Here is a 20,797-nt window from a genome sequence, read left to right as displayed (position 1 = left end):
TCTAATATTCAACCTGAACCTCCCCTGACATGGCTTCTTTCCTTCAGGTCCTGCTGCCACAGAAAAGAGATCAGCACCTTCCCCCTCCACTCTCATTGTGAGGAAGATGTAGGCTGCCATGTAGGCCCCTCAGTCTGCTCTCCTCTAGGCTGAACAAACTAAGTTATGATAGCCGCTCCTCATATGTCTTCCCCTTCACCACCTTTGTAGCCTTAATTTTATTTCTGTACATATTTGCAATCAAATATTGTTCGGTGTACTTTGGGGTTTGGGCTATAAATTCCATTCCTAGTCATACCTATTTGTAAGTGTTAAATACATGGGAACAAGTTGTATCTACTTACTGACTATATTATACCATTTTAATCAGTGCTCAAAAGCAGTGACACACAATTCAGCTCTTAGAAGCAAGGACAGTGATACTATAGTTTATCATACAAGCTATTGAGATGATTGTCTGACATAGGTGTGTATCCTAATTTCTGTTTGGATTGTTCACATAGACAAAAACTCCTCTTCTCCAGGCTGAACAAACCAAGTGATGTCAGCCACTTCTTGTAAGTCTTGCCCTCTAGACCCTTCACCATCTTCATAGCCCTCCTTTGGGGTTTTCTAATAGTTTTATGTTTTTCTTATATTGTGGCACACAAAATTGCACACAGTACTTCAGGTGAGACCATACCACTGCAGAGTAGAGTGGGACAAATGCTTCCCTTGACCTTGGAATGGTGTGCTTGATGCACCCCAGGATATGGTTGGCTCTTTTGGCTTCCAGGGCACTCTGTTGACTCATAATCAAATTCCCATCAACCAAAACCCACAGATCCCTCTCCATGGGGCTGCTATCTAGCCTCTCATACCCTGTGCAAATATCCAGGACTGCCGTTTCCCAGGTGCAGAATCTGACACTTGCACTTGCTCTTCATATTGTCTCGTTAAACTTAAAGTCCAAATGACTGCTAAGACCGTGAAGCACAAACCTGGAATGAACCACATTTATTCTTACATTGTTTTTCATTTTTGGCTTTGTAACTACTTCAAAGAGGGGGAAAAATGCCCACCCACATTTCTCTATCAAGAGGAAAGCATAGCTAGGAGGAGCTAAAATGTGCTTCAAGATGTCCCTTGATTTTGAAAGTTAGAGCATGAGGACTGTGATTGTTTGAACTGCTGTGTGGAAACTGTAGCAGGGAGATACATCCAATATTTACAAAGAACTTCGACAGATACAATGAACAAAGAGAGATGAGTTCAGAATAGTCCTTCACAGAAAATTATCTGTCTTCCCCTGCAGTTTTCTGTTTAGTGCTAATAGCTCCCAAGACTCTGTCATTGCTAAAATAGATGTGAATTAGGTTGTTTTCATCAAATACTGATAAAAATAAGTAATTCTTATAATGGAAATCTAGAGGGGGGCCTGAAAATGTTAAACTTTTTTGTTTGTTTGTTTGTTTCTTTCTTTCTTTCTTTCTTTCTTTTTCTTTCTTTTTTCAACTGAAATCCTGGTTTCTAATGAAACTAACAAAGAAGTTGTATACATTCAACTACTTAAAAGCTTTCAATAATGAAATAATACACAATATGTTTAATAACATATATGAAAGCTTCCTGATGCAAATGTCTTAAAGGTGTCTGTTTATTTTTCTGAAGAGAGCATCATGTTCCTCACACGTTAGCAGCAGTCATTGCTCTTCATGCACAATAGGTAGATGAATATTTATTTTGTTGAATGCATTGTTGAATGCTGTGAAACAGCAACACAACTATCAATAGTAATCAATAGATCCAGGTAAGCTTTATAATAAATATTTGCTAAACTTGAGATTGTAATTGCAAAGGGATTCAATGGGAATTATTGATGGAGTGGAAGAAGACCTTTCAGAGCAATGTATCAAAACATTTATGTGGATTCCACTTTAATAGACTAGGATTTTTAAGTCAAAAACATTGATGAGGATAGTTTAACTGCATCCTAGCTCTAGGCTTATTATGACTTTGATTGTGTTTATATGTCCATGAACTGGGAATTCAAGAGGAGGATTATAATTCAGATGTTTTCCAAATGTAGAAGATGTATTTCTTTAGATTTAAACAGATTTAAGCATGCACAGTGTACAGATTTGGTATAAATTGAAACACAGTATATCTAATCATTCATTTAATATATAATTTCACTGCTTGGCATGCAATATATTGTTCTTAGAAGGGTTTCATTAAAATGAAATCCAGTGAGCATGTAAGATTTGAATACAGAGCTGCAGAGTAAATTAATTTATTTAAACAGCTTAATTTGTTTATCCTATTTATTTATGTGCGCTTTTACAGCATGTATTATGAGAAGGAGAGACCAAAAAGAATGCACAGAACAGAAAAAATATAATTATCATGCAAACAAAACAGATAATGAGTTCTATTCACATATAATATGACATAACAGAAAAACTCTATGAGAAAACTATATATACTGTCTTTATCAATTAATTTGTAAAATACCTTTTAACCTAACAAGAAATAGGATTGAACTATGCAGAAATGGGGAATGAATTAATTGAATAACTTAACTCATTTTTTATATCCTTGCTTCATAATTCAACAATCAATAATATAGTCCATAGCAATTTTTTGTCTTTATCAAAGCTAGCTGCAATAATAAATGGAAATTCTGCTAATAATATAATGAAATCCTCTGTAGCTCTAAAAAGTCACAGTGATAAGCTAATGGCGCTGGAATGTCAATATAAGCTGTCTTCCTTACTACAGATTTTTGTGTATAAAAGATGGATTTTGTCTGTGGTAAAATATGAACTTTACATTTAGAATGACTTCACTTAAATTTTCTCAGAAAAAGAAATGTGCAAAAATGTATTCAATAAGTAACTCAGATGATCAGAACTTTTTTTGTAACTTCTGCAAAATGTCACTTTTTATAAGAAAAAAATACATATTTTTGGTGTTAAAATCCTGACAATAGAAAACATCTAGGATATGGTCCATTGTCCAGTATTTTTCCAAAAACTTGTTTATTCTTAGGACAAACTCAATTCTACTTAATTAAAAGACAGGGAACTCCTGGAAAGAGTCCAGCAGAGGGCCACAAAGATGATACGGGGCCTGGAGCATCTTCCCTACGAGGAAAGGCTGCAAGACCTGAGTCTGTTCAGCCTGGAGAAGAGAAGACTGAGAGGGGATCTTATCAATGTTTATAAATACCTGAGGTGTGGGAGACAGAGGGATTTGGCCAACCTCTTCTCAGTGGTTTGTGGGGATAGGACAAGGGGCAATGGCCATAAGATAGAGCACAGGAAGTTCCACACCAGCATGCGAAAGAACTTCTTCACTGGTGAGGGTGACAGAGCACTGGAACAGGCTGCCCAGGGACGTTGTGGAGTCTCCCTCTCTGGAGATATTCAAGGCACGTCTGGACACCTACCTGGGCAGCCTGCTCTAAGGAGCCTGCTTTGGCAGGGGGGGTTGGACCCGATGATATTTCGAGGTCCCTTCCAACCCCTTCAATTCTGTGATTCTGTAATTAAAGATATTTCTAGAGAATCTGGTGTTGGCTTGTAATGTCATTACACTAGTTGTCTTCCAGCAAACAAAACAAACAAACAAAAAGAAATTGAGTGACTTTATTTCAAATCTTTTGCTAAAAATCTAATTATAAGAAGAAAACCGTGAGGGGTTCAGTTTGAAATAGACAAATCTGTTTGTTGGTATCTAAATGCAGTTTTGACACATTAGACAGATATGATATGCTTACTTACAGATATGCTTGCTTACTCATGAGAAAAAGTAGTGTGAACAATTTAGTGCATATGTTGCAATTTAAGATAGGTTGAGCCGACATTTCAAAATACGTAACTCTCAGGCATCAGAATTGGAGGTTAGTAAGCAAATGGACAATGCACTTCTAAGGGACAAATTCGCAGATTTAGAGCTAAATTTATTTCAGTGTTCTTTACAATCTGATACAAAGAATGAATTCAAAGTATTTAAGAATCTCATGTTTAACTCTTACAAAAATTCTTCTACCATACTTGGAACATTCACTACAGGGACTGCTGTGTTCTTACCCCACTTACCCCACTGATTTTACCCCACAAGTTACAGACCCTCAATATCGAGTCCATTTTATAAATAACAGAATTGTTCTTGTGAAAAAGGTGTTGTTTTTGTTTTGTTTTCCTTTAACTTACAAATAACAGAGATTTTAACAGTTTTGGAAGTTATCTCTAAAATTAGAAAACACTCCTTTTTTTTTTTCATAATTTTTTTTCAAGAACATAACCCACAATATAATACTCTCTCAGTTTGTCCAAGTAAAACAGAAACGTCTTTCTGTACTTATCAACACTCCTCTACATTTTTCAAAGAGCTCTTTGCATAGATGCAAAGACTATACTCTAAGATCTCATTCCACAAGTTCCTAAGTAAATTCTTATTATGAGTTATCTGAAAATATTGGAACCAGAATGGTACCAGTATGATAACCAGAACACCATACATACTTTCTTCCTTATATATGCTTTTTTTTTTTTCCCTTCTTACCAGGTACTAAAAGGTAGTTATTCAACATTAATCTATTTGAATCTTTTTTTTTTTCTTTTTTTTTTCTTTTTTTTTTTCTGCTCCAGCAGCATGCCTTCATTCTTTGGAAAGTGCATCCTTACCAGAAGTCTTACCCAAATACCTACCATCAGGTAAACTTGATGGAGTTCAACTGTTGGTCCCTTTATCACTATCCTAAATTATATATTTCAGGTAATAAGTATAGGATTAATCCATCTGCTCCTAAGATGACAGACAAGGAAGTATACCTTCTAGGTTTTCACCACTTCAGGCTTCCCACAAACATTCTTTTATTCTTCACCTTTCCCATTCCTTAGTGACAAAATTCCATAATCATTCTAATAAAATTTGAATGTGACTACTTCCAATAACCATCCATTTATTTTATTATTATTATTTTTTAATCTTCTGCATATTTCTCTCCTACAGGTAATTTTAGTCTTTCTCTTTTGTTCTAATTTGCTTCTCCATAAGACTCATCTCTTGGGCTTAGTCATCCTTTAAATTTAGGCACAGACTGAGTTTTAGACATACAACTGAGATTATCTGAAGAGGTACATCACTATTAATACTATTCAGCTTTCGTGATGCTCTTCAGTGTTGAAAAAACTCTTTTAAGGACATTTCTGCTTTAAGTCATGCAGAAGATAAAATCATGTCCAATGTCATACTTTACAATAGTTTGGGTGACTTTCTACTGGGGGAAGGATACATGACAAAAAATGTTCAATACACTGTTAATTTTCAAAATTAAAAAGTGTTGTTTTTTTTTGTTGTTTTTGTTTTTTGTTTTTTGGTAAAATTATAATAATCTCTTTCCAAATGACCAAAGCACAGCTTCTTACTCTTTCATTAACTAACTGACCAATTTTGAACTTGAGTTGACAAGTATGTCAGGAATGGCTTTCTTGTGAAATGACATACTTATTTGATATTGTACTTGTTGAAAGAGTGAAAGAAGTGAATCTCTCGGTTATTTTTTATATTCCTTGAAAACAGGACATTTTGCTTTTACAGTTTTATCTTTCCTTGAGCTTTAGCCTACAGTGCTATCAGACTCCAAATTAATGTTTAGTCCAAAGTACAAGATGCTAAGAATTACTTCCTAACTTCCTCAGTCACTACTATAAAATTGGTGTTCATTCAAACTGTCTGAATGCTATAAATTTTTATTTTCTGTTTCCTTCTTTGAATAGCACTATCAGCTTGTCTGATCTTGCTGATGTCTCACTGATGCAAATGTTGTCTTTTTTCTTTTTTTTTCTATTCTTTTATTATACACATGCCTCTAATCCCAATCAAAATTCACAACTTCAAATGTTTTGTATTGTCATTAAACCTATTGAGGTTTTCGTTATATTTGTCTTTTTATCTTTCTAGTTTTGATCCTTTTCATCTGCATTTTTTCATTGTTTCTGCCTTACTGTTCCCATCATGATAGTGATAACTGATAACACAAAATGTAGAATGTGATTAATAGACAAAAAGACTATAGATTTTTTTGATTTTTATTTCTCTGTTTACTGCATGATCATTGGGAATATCAGCAGAAGTTAACTGGCTAGAAGGAAAAACAGACTACCAAGTAATAGTTTAACTGTTATTTCAATTGAAATCATGGTCTGTACATAAAGCATAGCCAGGCAGTGAGTTTCACAGGCCATAACAGATTTAAAATGAGAGAGAGAGAGGCTGGCTGTCCTAGTGAAACCAGAGCAGCAGCTGGTGTTGGAATCACGATGGAGAAGAATCATTTCTGGAAGTGTCACTGAGCTTCTGGATTCTGTGTGTTCTCATTAAAATGTCCCGACAACTATTTCAGAACCCCTTCTTATTTGAGTGCATCCTTTCAACTGAATTCATAAATTATATTTTGCCTTGGAAAATACATATGTGGACTATATACATATATGTATTCCTCTATAGTATACAATGCACATAGGCATTTATATATGCAACATGCAAATACATAGACATGCAAAAAACTTCTTCAAATTGAATTATCACTTTCTTATTGGCAGGTTGGACAGAATTTTCCTCCTTTTTTTTTCCCCTTCTGTCCTTTTGAAAATCAGGTCTTACTTGAAAAATAAAAACATTTAAGAATAAGAAGCAGTGGTATGAATTCATTCCTCAAGGTCAATCAAAACTGTAGATCCAGCCAAACACCAAGAATGAGATTCATCTAGCTAAATGTAGTTGTCTACAGTACAAATGTCTACATATGAGCTTCTCACCTTAGGCTTATTGTTTATTCATACATTTATGCTTGCAAGGTACAATTCACCTCACTCTATAAAGTAGATATCTAAAAAAAGTCCAATGAGTTGTGCCTTAGAAGACAGCAAAATGAATCCCATCCATTTTACCTCATGGTAATTTTAAATCAAATTAATCTTACATCACATACATAGTTCTCTGTTACACATATGCAAATTGACAAGCAAAAAAAAAATATATACTACCTTCTCTGTATCATGTGAGATATTTATCTGCAGATATTTATTTTACATTACACAAATCACTTCACATAAGCATACTGTTTAAACAGTAATAGAATCCCGTATTATACCAACAAAGACATTATTCCCAGTTACATGCCAGGTACACAGGAACCATCCTCTAAGTTCATAATAAAACAATCTGTATTAAAAGTTAAAATAAATAATTTTGAATATATAGATTGTATGAATTAATAATTTGAGACACTGACCTCTAATATAAAGCTGATTAAGCTATAATAAAGGAGTTCAGCTACACTTTGACCTAAGGTCTTCTTATACTAAATGAACAAACAGTGCTAGAAGTGTTCATATACATATTTACGTTAACTCAATAAAAGAAAGATTCCGACTAGCTTGGTGATTTTCTCTATTATGCAGAAGTTCATAAGCATAATTTTAAGATATACTATTCTCTGTGGTCACAACAAAAAGAAAATTAAATACTAATGTTTTATAATATACTTAAAACTTTTTAGTTATATCACAGATTTCATGTTTGTTTTTCCAGTCTAAACATCTGAAGCTAGATATTTCAGGAGCTAGTAAGTGTTCTTAGATTTATTCTAGACTACTTATAGCAGAGTATTTGCTTTACTATTAGTAGCAGTAAATATGTACCACTACTTAGTTTTTTTTTCTTTATATATTAAATCAAAATTCTTTTTATACAAAGAATTATTATGTCATATGTATCAGATAATGAAGAAATGAAAATAAATTAATTCACAAATTCAAGAATATCACTTTAAAGTAACATTAACACGCAAATGTCTCTAGAAATAATAGGTTATCTGAAAAATCATGTTTTTCTCATTAGGCATTCATTCCAAAAAGATCATTTTTAGCAATTTGGCATATAATTATTTTGGTCTCAATACTTTTCTGTAAAATGAATATAGTATACTTCATGTTGCAAATATGTATCCACCACTCTTTGCGTATTACATTCCTGTAAGGCACAGAAGTGTCCATAGAAAACTGCTGCATTCAACGCAGGATGCAGAAAAAAATAAGTTAAATGAGACAGACACTGATTAAAAAAAAATGCTGAACAATTAACCATTCACTGAATGAGGTAGGGGTCCTGTGGAAAAATATAATATGCGATTGTGAATTTAAAATTTTACCATAACACTACTAAATGGAATGTCATCACTTTAAAGTTGCAGGGGCATTCTAGTATTTCCTAACATTGTCTTTTGAAATTTGAAGATGGTCCTTTAATATGAGCTTTGGATGTTATTTTGTTCAGTGCATCCAGAGAGACACTTTTAAAGATTTTTCAGTATATATTTATTCAATATATATATTCCGTATATACTTTCAGTCTGATATCAGAAGACAATTCTGGCAGTCTTCTTAAGTTTATAGTACAGGAAAATTCTACTTTATTAGTAACAACATTGAAGTGGAATGGTTTTCTTTCCAGGATGTCTAATTGTATTTTCAGAGTACTTTCCATGCCTTTTTCTCTACAGGGTGCTGTGTCAGCCAATTTTAAAAGATAATTTAACTAATACCATTAAAAAATAAAAATAAATAAAATAAAAAGCACTATTTCCATAACTGGAAAATAAATTATCAGTAAACTCTTCTACACTGAAATACTGTGGCCAATATCTTTTAGGATTAAAACCCTGCACTAAACTCAAGAACTCAAGGCTATTCACACAGTAGTCATAGAAGACTTCTACAGTCCTTTTCTCTGGTGTTTACACCCTCAGTGAAGTGAACTTGTCATTTTTTTCTTACAGTCATCTTCCTTTCAGGTCCACTCTCTGAACTTCCTCACCACCACTCTCACTTGAAACATGGAAATGTACGTTGTTCCTATGTCATTGTATAGCAGTTTAGTATTTCTTCTCTTGGTCTATTATTTGGACTATCTGGCAGCAATTACAGGCAAAAAAATTATAGAGGAACATCAAATATGTTAATAGTAATTGTCAGTGAAAAATGGAAAAGTAGAAGAGTGTTAAAATTTCGTATCAGAATAAAAATTAATATCAGCCTATAAAACCAACTGTCAGCTGCTATCTTAGTTTATTCATTTCATTGTCAATTTCTGCTATTGGATGGCAAGGCAACCAGTGCTGTGATATATTTAGAGAATTAGAAAAATTTAGTTTCATGTATTTAATATGCAGTGGAAAACTACTGTGCCACTGTTTCTTTTTCAGACGAAGTTATTCTTTGCTTTGTGTGTGTGCGTGTGTGTACGGTTTTTTTGTTGTTTTGTTTTGTTTTGTTTTTTCCCTACTTTATTCTTATTTTTTCCCATAACTATTAGTAATATTCCGTGGGCGAAGTGTAATTTTTGATTCTGGCATCCTGCTCTGTTCTAACTATCAGAGTAGATTTTTTCATGTTGCTATTAATATAAGGCATGTTCTTTATATTTTCATATATCTTTCTACTGACTGAAAAAAAAATGATGTAGTGAAACTGCTAACAATCCGAGCCTCTGAAACCATGGGCAGGTGATGAAAGCCACCTCATATCTAAAGCATCCCCAGGTCACAGCTGTCACACCGCTATTCATTGCTGTCACAATCTGCTGTCCCTGCTTGTTGTTGCTCTCCTCTTATTCATCCAACTCATATATCTAAACATTCCATTACAAAACAACATCTAATGTTTGTCTTATGTTCGAAAGGGCAAAAAACTCTTCTGAATTATAACTCTTCTGAATTATTATTCTGAAGATTTTAGAGCTCAGAGTTCAAAAAAAAAAAAAGTGTTGCTTTTTAAGTTTTCCCTTGTAATTTTGTCTTTGTCTCATCTCCTGAACACAGAAGGATAAAATGTTTGGTTAATACATGATCTCAGCTTTATTCCACCTTCTTATCATGAAGAAATGAAATAGTACCCAGTAATAGAAAGGCATTTGAAGCTTTGTGAGTTTAAAGATAACAACACTAACTGTGAACTCAGTGAATTGGAAAGAAAGGTCAGCAAGTCATCCACTGTGGCACTGTTCACAGTCAGTTCTATCCAGTAAACCAGGATATTTATAAGCTGAAGACTCCTATTTTCTAAGACTGAATTTCGTTTTCATTTACTTAATTAGAGATGGTAACTCTGGATTTATTTTTCAGAGTAGAAATTTCTCATAGGTCATCTAACTTTAGAGTTTAAACTTATCTTGTACTCTAATTTCAAATCTACACTGACATTTCAGGTTATAAAGATGAACTCAACGATGAGTGATTCACAGTCCTTTTAAATCAGCTTCTGGAAAATTGTAATTGAGGAAAAGTATTTAAGTAAACCAAGGTTAAAAGATTGATCCAGAAGATAATGAAAACAAAACAAAAAAGCCTAAAAATGTAACAGTATAAGGAAAATATTATTCTAATAACAAACACTCTTGTAAAAGAGAGCAACTTCACTATTTATCCATTCCTACAAAAATAAAGAAAAAGCAGGTTTGACCTTCTCACTTACATCTATTCTCTAAAATATTTATTTTAGTTGTAGTAGAAGCTATTATTCATTGCTAGTGTAAGGTTCAGAAAGTATGCTGATTGAAGTTTGCTTCTCAACTTCTCAGTGCATATAATTCAACAGGCACTAAACTCACAGCCTCTGATTATTTCTAGTGAGGGAAAGGTAAATTTCCAGCAACGTTATTTCCATGCTGATGGGAAGAAAATCCCCCAAACAATGACCTTGTGCTTTTATGTTGACCAGGTTTTGTTTTCAATCCAATTTAGCATTAAAAAAATCGGAGCATAATTGGCTGTGTTCTCTCTATCCACATGACCATATTCATCTTTCTTAGGCAAAAGCAGAGGACATGAATCTAGAGATATGGTGTACCACAAAGAAGCTGAAGAGTAGGAAAGTATGTACAAGTTCCTGAGCCCTTAAAGAATTACTGAAATAATTATATGCAGCAAGATGTAAGTTCTGTATGGCAGCTTATCAGTCTTTTATTCATGTATTTACCTTTAATATAAATGTATTGTGGGTAATATGCTACAGGTCTTGACTGAAGATACAGCAGTGCTTAGGTAGTGTCTCCGTCAGGTTCTATGTAAATGTCCCCAGACATGAACTTAAATGCATAAACATTTTAAAAAAAAAAAAATGTATTTCACTTCTGAGAGAGAATACTCTTCAAAAAAGAACATAAGTTAATTTGGCCATTTAAAAACAATTATAAATCCACATCTTTCCAATTATTGGTTATGTGCAAACCAGATGGAAACATCAAACCTGTTTTGTTAAATAATGTGCAAAAGTTGGTTGCTATGATGAAGATTTTTGTAGCATAAATAAACAATTGTTGAATTTTCGTAGGTATATAAGAGAAGATAAAGAGATGATAAATAGTGCTGATTATTTGTACAAGCATATGTTTAAACAATCAAGATTTGGGGGAAAAAAAGTTACAGAACACTGCTAAAATATTTCAAACTGAAAATCAAATTTTGCTGGGTATTTTCAAGTTCTTCACCTAGATTAGACCAAAACAATCTTTCTGCCTAAATGAGCTACAAGAATGAACTTGTTTAGAAGTTAAAGAACTCTGGGGTAAGGAAAATCTTCTGGTACGGCGCTGTCTACGGTTAAAATAATATACATAATTACATAATGACAAAGTCTCTCTTTCAGAGTCCAATATTTTTAAACCTATTAGACAGATTTAAATTAGAAGAGTTAGAGTTACATCTCAGTTAAGTGCTTCCAGGGTCATTATATTCCCATAATGGGGTTAGATCTAAGAACACACTAGGCCCCCTTCCTACAGCCTGCTTTCCACAAAAGTTTTGTGGGTTTTTTGTTTGTTTGTTTGTTTCTTTCTCATAACCTGGGAGCTATGTTGCATTCCAAATGCAACTGTTTGTCAACATTTTGAAACAGAAAGTTAAAAATACTAGTGAAGATCAAATTTTGAATTCTTACATATGAAATAAAATAGCTCACAGATGATGAAAGAAAGGCAAATACTAGGAAAAATAGTGAAAACAAAGTTTTGTTGCCAAAGTAATTCATAATTCTCAAGTGTAGTTTTGCATGTGCTCCTCCTTCAAAACTTTTGTAGTTCCTGATTTGAAGGTCCAATAGATTTTACATTTACCCAGATCTTGTCAAAGGGATTGTATTAAATGACAGATTTCCAACATAGTTGTAAAATGTCAAATAACCTTGCCACTACGTTTTTTGTTTGTTTGTTTGTTTTCTAATGTAAGGAAGTTAAGTAATAGCACAAAAGTAACTAGCACACAATTCTTTTTGTATCTTGTGTATTAGAACTAAAGAAGGATAAAGATGCAAAATGTAAATATCTGAATTAATGTCAAATCAAATCATAAATAACTGGTAGTAAGAGAAAAAAGCTTTTAAAATAAATACACATCATCCTCAGTCAAAAAGAGAGAAGACTCCATGTCTCTGCTAAATAAATCTCTGACCAAATTAATTTGGGATGGAGAAGGGGCTAGACTGCTACTCTTATAGGCAATAAAACCTAAAATGGGTAGACATTTTAGATTGAGAGTTCTCTACAGTACTATTATTATTGCCTGGAGATTATTGGGTCTGTTCTGTGTAACTTTATTACATTCTGTTCCAGCATTTGGCAATTTAAAGACAAAGTATTAAGCCTTTCAGCCTTCTTCAGATACTTTGCAGCATTTCAGTTCAAATGCTTAGAATTACAAATTGGAAGAACAGACAGACTCCATCTTTGCTTGTTCTAATTTAACAATGAAATAATGTCTTACTTGATATCTTGAGGAACATGCCATTAGATTACAGACTATTAAACATGAAAAACCAGAAAGCTTTGTATTCTGTATGAAAAGTGCTTCAGCTTGAGCATTATTTTAATACTTATGATTATGATATGGGAGAGAAGAAGGTAGAACTGGTGACCAGTAGCCTACTGTTCTCAGAGCTACATATTGACTTTATGACTTACCTTGTAACATCTGACACCTACCCATCTTTGTAATACTTATGATGGCTCTGAGTGTGCTAGATTTATTTTATTTTATTTTTAATATACTTACCTTAATAACAGATGTCTCAACTCTGGATGGAGGACTCTGCACTTGTGCTGCTGCTGCCATGTTGGCAATGGTACTAAGGTGATTCATCTGGCTCATAGCCATTGTGACAGATGCTGGAGGTAGGCTCACAGGAATTAATGGGTGGGGCATCATCATAAAAGGAAGTTCCAGTCCTGGTAGGGAAAAAATAAATGCAAATAGGATTACTTCTTTTCTCTCTCTATATATATATACTATATATATATATATATATATATATATTTTTTTTTTTTTCTGTTTTCTCCTCATGGACAATACTCAACTAATGGATGACAAGATGGTTCCCATATCAGGACAAAGCAGCAATGCGTCTTTTCTTTTCTGGGACGTGCATGTGTAAATCACTAGCAACCATGGAAGGTTTTTACATACAAGTAGAGGCTATTAGACATCTTAGTTTGATATATCAGTGTAATGTTGTACAGTATCATTGATGAGCAAAGGCTGTTTACTATATTTTCTAATATCTGCTGTAAAATGCCTTAGCAATGCATTACCATGCCACTTATACACTGGTTAATAATTATTTTAAGTATCAGTTTTATTGCATACATATTTGTTCTTTATCAGCTCCACTTCCCCTGCTAGAACTTTGAAGGAAGTATTCCAACATCCCCCATAACTTTGACTTTTTGATAGCCTATTTATGTAAACACAAAATAAAGACAGGAATTGGAACACTACTGATGTTAATGCTGAAAGATGTCAACCCGTACCATTTGGCAGAAGGTGATTCTGTTGAAGAGGGTTGAGAGGATGGCTAACTGGAACATTATGCTGTCCAGGCAAGTTGGGGTGGTTAACAGAGGACTGTGATCCCTGGGTGGGGGGAGACTGAAGTTTTTCTTTATCCCAAGAAACATCACTGCTGCCTGTGGGGAATGAATATATATTATTTGGATGAAGGAAAACTCCAAATTTTTAATGTCTGAATTTGCAAGGAAGGCCAGCAATTTAACCTTTCTTGCAAGTGGCATTATTTATTTATTTATTTATTTATTTATTCAGTATGTGGGCTGGGAGAAGGGCAATTTATTTTTCTTTTCTGTTGTTGTTGTTGGTAGTGGTGTTGGGTTTCTGTTTTTATTTTTTTATTTTTTTTTTGGTGGTGGTGGTGGTGTGTTTTTTTTTCATCTGCTGAAAAAGATACGCAAGGATAACTTATTAATTTGTTTTAGAACATGGACCTAAAAGTATTATAGTGGTGTTCAATCACATGAAATTTGTGTCTAATGTATTAATGTTTTTACTTATACTTTTGCCATTCATAGCAAGTAAAACCATATGTGGCATTTGTTTTATATGTGTTTATTATATCTAAAAAAATAAATTTTTTATTATGCCAATTAAAATTTAAACTATATTCATATTTCTTCCTGTATTTGTGAATGAGCAAACATTATAGGAATTAACTAAAAGATTCATTTATTGAACACGCTTGGGTGACATTTCTTTGTTGTATACTAATTTTTTATTGCGTATTATTAATTAAAATGTAAGGAAATATTAATTGATTCCTGCAGCCTTTTGCTAGTGGAATGGACTAACAGCAAGGAAAAGTGTGGACAAAAAAGGGTTGAGATGAGCAATAGTTCATGTAGTTGAGCATTTTGCTGGGCTCCTGATAAAAAATACCCACAGAACTCAACGGAACAATAGCATTAAAGGACAACAAAAATTATTAACCTTTACATTTTTGTATAGTAGAAGCGGAAAATCCTTTCTTAAGACATTATTTATGGTGCCTATTCATGTGCAATGCTCAGATTGAGCATATGTATGTCTACACATATGAAGTAATCCATACACTATTATATGTTTATATATTTATCATATAAAATCAATAAACAATGTTTGAATATATTAATAAATCACTATATCTATGCATTCTCAGCAGCATTAATATACACATCAGCAATATTTGACCTCTTCCTTTTTCATATGGAATGCAATTTCACCTTCCTGACTGAATGTTTCTACTGTTTTCATGTGAATTTCTCTTGATAAAGACTTTAGGATAACATTAGTCAAAACCTATTTAATCTATACTCAGTTTATATTTAGCATTGAAGGTTACAATGAAGTGTATATTTCTGAATGTTTTTCTACATCATACTACCTAATAAACAACAGGGCCTTGAAAGCACTGGACTAATACCACCTTCTCCTTACTTCAGTAGAAATTAAGCACATTGGTCTTGACATTTTTTAACATCAATTTTATGGGATGACAAAAGCACAAAAGTTGGTAGAATTCCAATTTAATTTCTCTACATCCATTAAAAACCTGATTGTAAAAGCTGTACAACATAGCTTGTAATGAAAAATACTCCATTATTGCCATGATTTTCTTTCCCTAGTTACTTCATGAAGACAGTTAAGGCTCAATATAAATTCTAACTCATTAGCTCAATACTGTCTCAATCCCAGTATAAAATGTTCAGAAGTAGGTAATGAAAATTCAGTCCTAACTGTACCGCACACAAACACAGCAATTTTATGAAACAATGAAAAGGATCAACCATATTAGATATTTCTACTATTTTACATGAAATTGTCACCACCTTTATGCAGTGTACATAGCTGAGCTGGTTAATAACTGATTTGAATCTCATCATCACCTCTAATAAGTGAACATGTTTTCTTGTATTTTGAGAACTCAGGGACTCTAAAAAACACATGAAACAACTTTCAAACATGTATATAATTAAAGGAGCTAAATCTTAGCTGAAAAAAAAATCTTCTAATTTTCTTTTCACACAGTTTCTGCTTATTGCCACTGTGACATTTATATTTCATTTATTCTGAATATTCATGCAAATATGACCCCAGAAATGAGAGTTAAACAGAAAATGTGTTCACCTCACTTAATTTAAGCCAAGATGTGGGTGATGATGCAGATATGTACTCAATAGAAGGAGACAGGTAGTTCCAAAGGGTCTTTCATCCCATCTTTGGGTACATGTACACAAATAATAAAGCTCTTTGTATGGCACTTAGAACTTCATTAAAAAACAGCCACCAAAAATCTGACAAATATTGAGCAGGAACAAGCCCAATCTAAATCTTTGCACCTGTTAAATAAAGGTCAAAGAAAGAACTTTGTTCTGGCAAATGATGCATCAGAGTACATCCAACTTGTCCATGCTGCTCTTATGTCATGCTGGATGCAGACGTCTGTCCTGCTGCGTCTAACATGAAGCCAGCATAAGCCCTGTGTGTTGGCTAGTTTAACACAGATGGGACTATACCGCAATTCAGATGAATACCAGTACTGCCTAGTAACCAGATAACACCTACACATACAAGAGATGAAGAAGGAAAGAACATAAGAGACAAATGGAATGAATGCCCTCTGGGCTTGCCTACATCTTTACAGTAAATGCAGAGAAAGCATTTACAAATGGATTAGACTTAGATAGCTTAAGTAAAATGAATCTGTGTCAATACGTCTTGCTTTTGTAGCTACAAACTCTCCAATCCTCACCATCCACTGGAAAATAAATAAATAAATAAATAAATGGACATCTATTTCTGTTATTCTTAAAACAAACAAACAAACAACAAAAACAAAACGAAAAGGATATTCAGTTTGTAAAATGTACTTCACACCTGGAGCAAAGTTCTTGAATTTACATGTACAGTTATAGTATTCTTAACAAAGAGACCATTTTAAAAATCTTTTAAACACTTTTTAAAAAAAACTTTCCTATCCAAAGATGCTGACATACATATGTACCATACATATATGAATACATGCAATATGCAGAATATATTATTAAGTATTATGAATATTTGTTAATATGATAAGCATGGAAGTTTTCTGCATTTCAATTTCATGGAGCTGGTGAACTCCCAGTAGTAAGATATTTTTCCTATTTATTAACAGAACCGTCTACATTACAATTAATTTCATGTTACATGCTGAAGTTTGATATGGAGATAGAGTCAATTCTACCGTAACCTTTCATAACCTGGTCAAAAAATTTTGCACAGTCAGTCATAGATTGCCAATTAGGCACTGATTATGTGGCCCAGAAAATAAATCTTTTTAAAATCAGAACTCCTTTCTGCCTCCAAAGTACAGTGTCTATTCTTTTAGAGTGATACCAAAACCAATACTAAATTGGAATAGATAAGTTTCAGAAAGCAAATTATCCAGGGTAGTGTCTAGTCAGTTACAGATTCCTTCATACTTGTAGTCCAGCATCCTCCGTCAAGATTTGTTTACAATGAAAATGATTCATAGACAGAATCCAATCCATAACATTAGAAACCACTTTCAAACTACAGGCTGCTGCACTACTTAACACTTTAAGTGGACAGACATGAAAACAAATAGTCTTGGCCATTTGCTGTGTGTTTCTTACATTAGTTAAGCATAACACTTTTCCTCTTAGAGGAACCAGTTATTTTCATTAATGTCAAAGCAAAATAAGTGTTATTCCTTAGACACTACTCACCGTCTGTACAATTAAGTGCAAGCTATCAGTTCTGTCACTTTTTACATTTGATTTGGACTTAATGCATACAGTGGTTTCAAAGAGTATTAAAAATTTGTTGCCTTCTTCCTCTTCACTTGTTGCCCTGCTGGAGGCTTACGTTTTTCCAGTTTCCGTCAGTAGCTGACAAGTCTTTGTAATAGGATTAAAAGCTTGGACACCTGATATCCCTGGGTGCTGCAGTTCACCCTCATAAAAGCTGTTTGCTTTAAATTGAGAGAAAATCATTTTTAGTGGCATAATTAATTAAATTATGCAAAGTATTTCAGATTCAGCACAACCCTTTCTGAAGCGGCAATTGGAAGCTCTACATTGCATTCAAACTGCATTTCAATTCATGCTGCACCAAGTTGATGACAGAGTAGCATTTTCAAGGCTTTCAAGCGCAAGGGACGCAATTTTGAAATGTATATGCTTCACATTAACTGCTCAAACTCTATACATGTGCACTCGAATAGGCCAGTAGCCAACTATGTTGTTCTTGTGCTATAGTACTCATATAAGCATTCAAAAATTTGAAATTAAAGTTCCAAGTGTAAGTAGCTATTTAAAAAACGTGCTTCCAGTGTCTCATGTTTACTCATCACAGTCTGATGGAACAATAATAACGATGCATTTTCATAATTTCATAATTTAAAAGACTGATTAAAGAATTTGGTGTTTCCCCAACAATCAACATTTCAGCATGTATTTTCTATAATGTGAGCTACCTTCTCTAATAATCAGCAGTTATACAACAAACCATTATTTGTACACTGAAGTGGATAGGTAAAAATGTGATGCATGGATTATTTGTATTCATTAGTAGCACAATTAGGTAGCTAAAGATGGTAATAATAAATTAAAATAATTCTGGACTGGAAAGTAATGCAGCCAAGAAAATGAAGCAGAAAACTAGGCTGTACACTGTCAGCCTTGCAAGCAAACTGATCTAAGAATACCAGATTCATTTTTAGAAACCCATCTCTTATTTGCTTATCTTTTCTTTTCTCATTCTGTCCCCATTAACATTCAGCTTGTCTCAGTTAAGTTTCCTCTAACGTAAGCTAAGCATTTTAGTTCCCTTTATAGGCAGTAGGGATATAGCCAACAAGCTTTAGAGAACTGTTGAGCTCACTCCATAGGAAACAGCTATCTTTGGTCAACTGAATCTGAATATTCTGGTTTTGGTGACTGCAGTGACTTCTCCCAGACTCAACTCATACCTAAACACACACCACCTGAGATAGCTAAAATAATTTCAGACATTCTTATAGGATAGATGATTACAGCACACTACCTGCAGGAGACCCCATGGTCATCTAGAGATGGAGGTCAGGCACTCTGGGTATCTAAGATAGCAGTAGATACATACCTATGTCTAGGCAACTGAGTCAGGCCTGTCTTGATTTTAGGTGGATTTTAGAAATTAAAACCAGGGCTACAAATGTGGTGAAGGGCCTAGAGGGGAAGACGTACAAGGAGCGACTAAGGTCACTGCCTGTTCAGCCTGGAAAAGAGGAGGCTGAGGGGAGACCTCATCGTGGCCTACAGCTTCCTCACGCAGGGGAATGGAGGGGCAGGCGTTGATCTCTTCTCTCATAACCAGCGATAGGACCTAAAGGAATGGATTCAAACTGAGACAGGGAAGGTTCAGGCTGGATATTGGGAAAAGGTTCTTCACTGAGAGGGTGGTCGTGCACTGGAACAGGCTCCCCAGAGTCTTAGTCATGGCACCAAGCTTGCCGGAGTTTAAGAAGGGTTTGGACTATGCTCTCAGTCATGTGGTCTGAATTTTTGGGTAGACCTGTGTGGAGTCAGGATATGGACTCAATGATCCTTGTGGGTCCCTTCCAACTCGAGATATTCTTTGATTCTATTCTATAATTCTATGATTCCAGGCCCTCAAGTCTTCCTCTTCCTTTCATGTAGAAAACTTGCTTATTTTATGGCATCTCACAGAGGACTCCATGCCTGTCTTTAGACAAGGGAATCCTGGCCCCAGCTCAGGCATTGTTTCAGGTAATATTACATACACAAGCAGTACCATGTGGCAAAAAGACAAAAGACAGCCTGAATTTTAACTAAGAACTCAAACTTCTTTTTCTCTCTTTTTTATTTTTTTTTCCTTCCTCCCCACCTTATTTTTGGTACTACTCATCTTCTTTGGGTCCCCTTAATCTTGCAGACAAGACTGCTGTTATCTTCTGTGTTTGATGAAACAAACTGTATCTCAGCAACAATTACCAAACAAAGCATCAGTATCAACTATGTTGGCTCATTTTTTTCTGAAGTGGACTACTCTTCACTATCTATGCTATTTATGTCCATTGGAAAATACGCATAATCAGTGTGCGAAAAGTTGGTAATCTTAGCGTGTGACAGTGACTCCTACCACTGTTTGAATCAAATCCTTCTTTAGATTTGATTGTTATAAATTTGTGATTTCATTTTTGTATAACTCAGTTCAGTCTCTTGAAATCAGCTACAGTGTTTGCCTGCCATAAATGAGTGTTTTGAGGTATATAAAGGACAGATAAAGGATAGATAAAAACACTTTTATAAGACCTCTGTATTACTGATATATCTTGAAAAGCAAATATAGCTTTGCCTTACCCTGTCTGTCTCTTATTATCAATATAAAATATCTATTATATATATTACTACCTCTTCTGAAATCATAAAATATTCAGGACAGCAAGTACTATGACAAAGGGGAATAATAAGTTTCCAAAGACTTCTCTGAAACTCTTTGTGTTTCTTTATTTTTCTAGATGTAGATTTTTCTTTTTTTGTTTTTTTCCTCACAAAACCTTGCCTTGTAATTTTACGGTTGTATAGTCATGCTAATGCTCTTAAATAGACCATGAGGAATGTGGCCTGATAATTGAAAGTTTTTTATAATTTTCTCTAACATATTGGGTTTATGTGTCTGGTATTTGTAGTTCTGCTGTTCTACAGAGAACAAGCATGTACAGAAGAAAATTCTGCAGGAAAAAAAATATAGTCTTTGATATACATTTTCCCACCAAAACATATAAAGGAGAAGCTGAGAATGTTTAGAAAATATATATGGCGTCTTCTTTCTAGACAACAGGAAAAATCTGAAAAAAAAAAAAAGAAAAAAAAAAAGAGGTTTTCGGCCTCAGTCATATTGACAGCTTCATTTATTGTCTTTATTTTA

At 33.9% G+C, this 20,797-nt stretch overlaps 1 protein-coding gene across 1 annotated transcript in view; it reads right to left on the bottom strand.

Annotated features, from left to right (window-relative positions):
* Positions 1-20,797, bottom strand: part of DACH1 (dachshund family transcription factor 1) — a 339,811-nt gene that overhangs the window by 74,503 nt on the left and 244,511 nt on the right. The window contains exon 4 of the mRNA XM_050713138.1: positions 13,094-13,266. Coding sequence (XP_050569095.1) covers positions 13,094-13,266 — 173 coding nt within the window. The remainder of the gene's footprint in view (positions 1-13,093; positions 13,267-20,797) is intronic.

The sequence above is a fragment of the Cygnus atratus genome, chromosome 1 (assembly GCF_013377495.2).
Source record: "Cygnus atratus isolate AKBS03 ecotype Queensland, Australia chromosome 1, CAtr_DNAZoo_HiC_assembly, whole genome shotgun sequence".
Lineage (NCBI taxonomy): Eukaryota > Metazoa > Chordata > Aves > Anseriformes > Anatidae > Cygnus > Cygnus atratus.
Note: the sequence above shows the minus strand (reverse complement) of the source record. Positions and strands in the feature narration are given on the sequence as shown.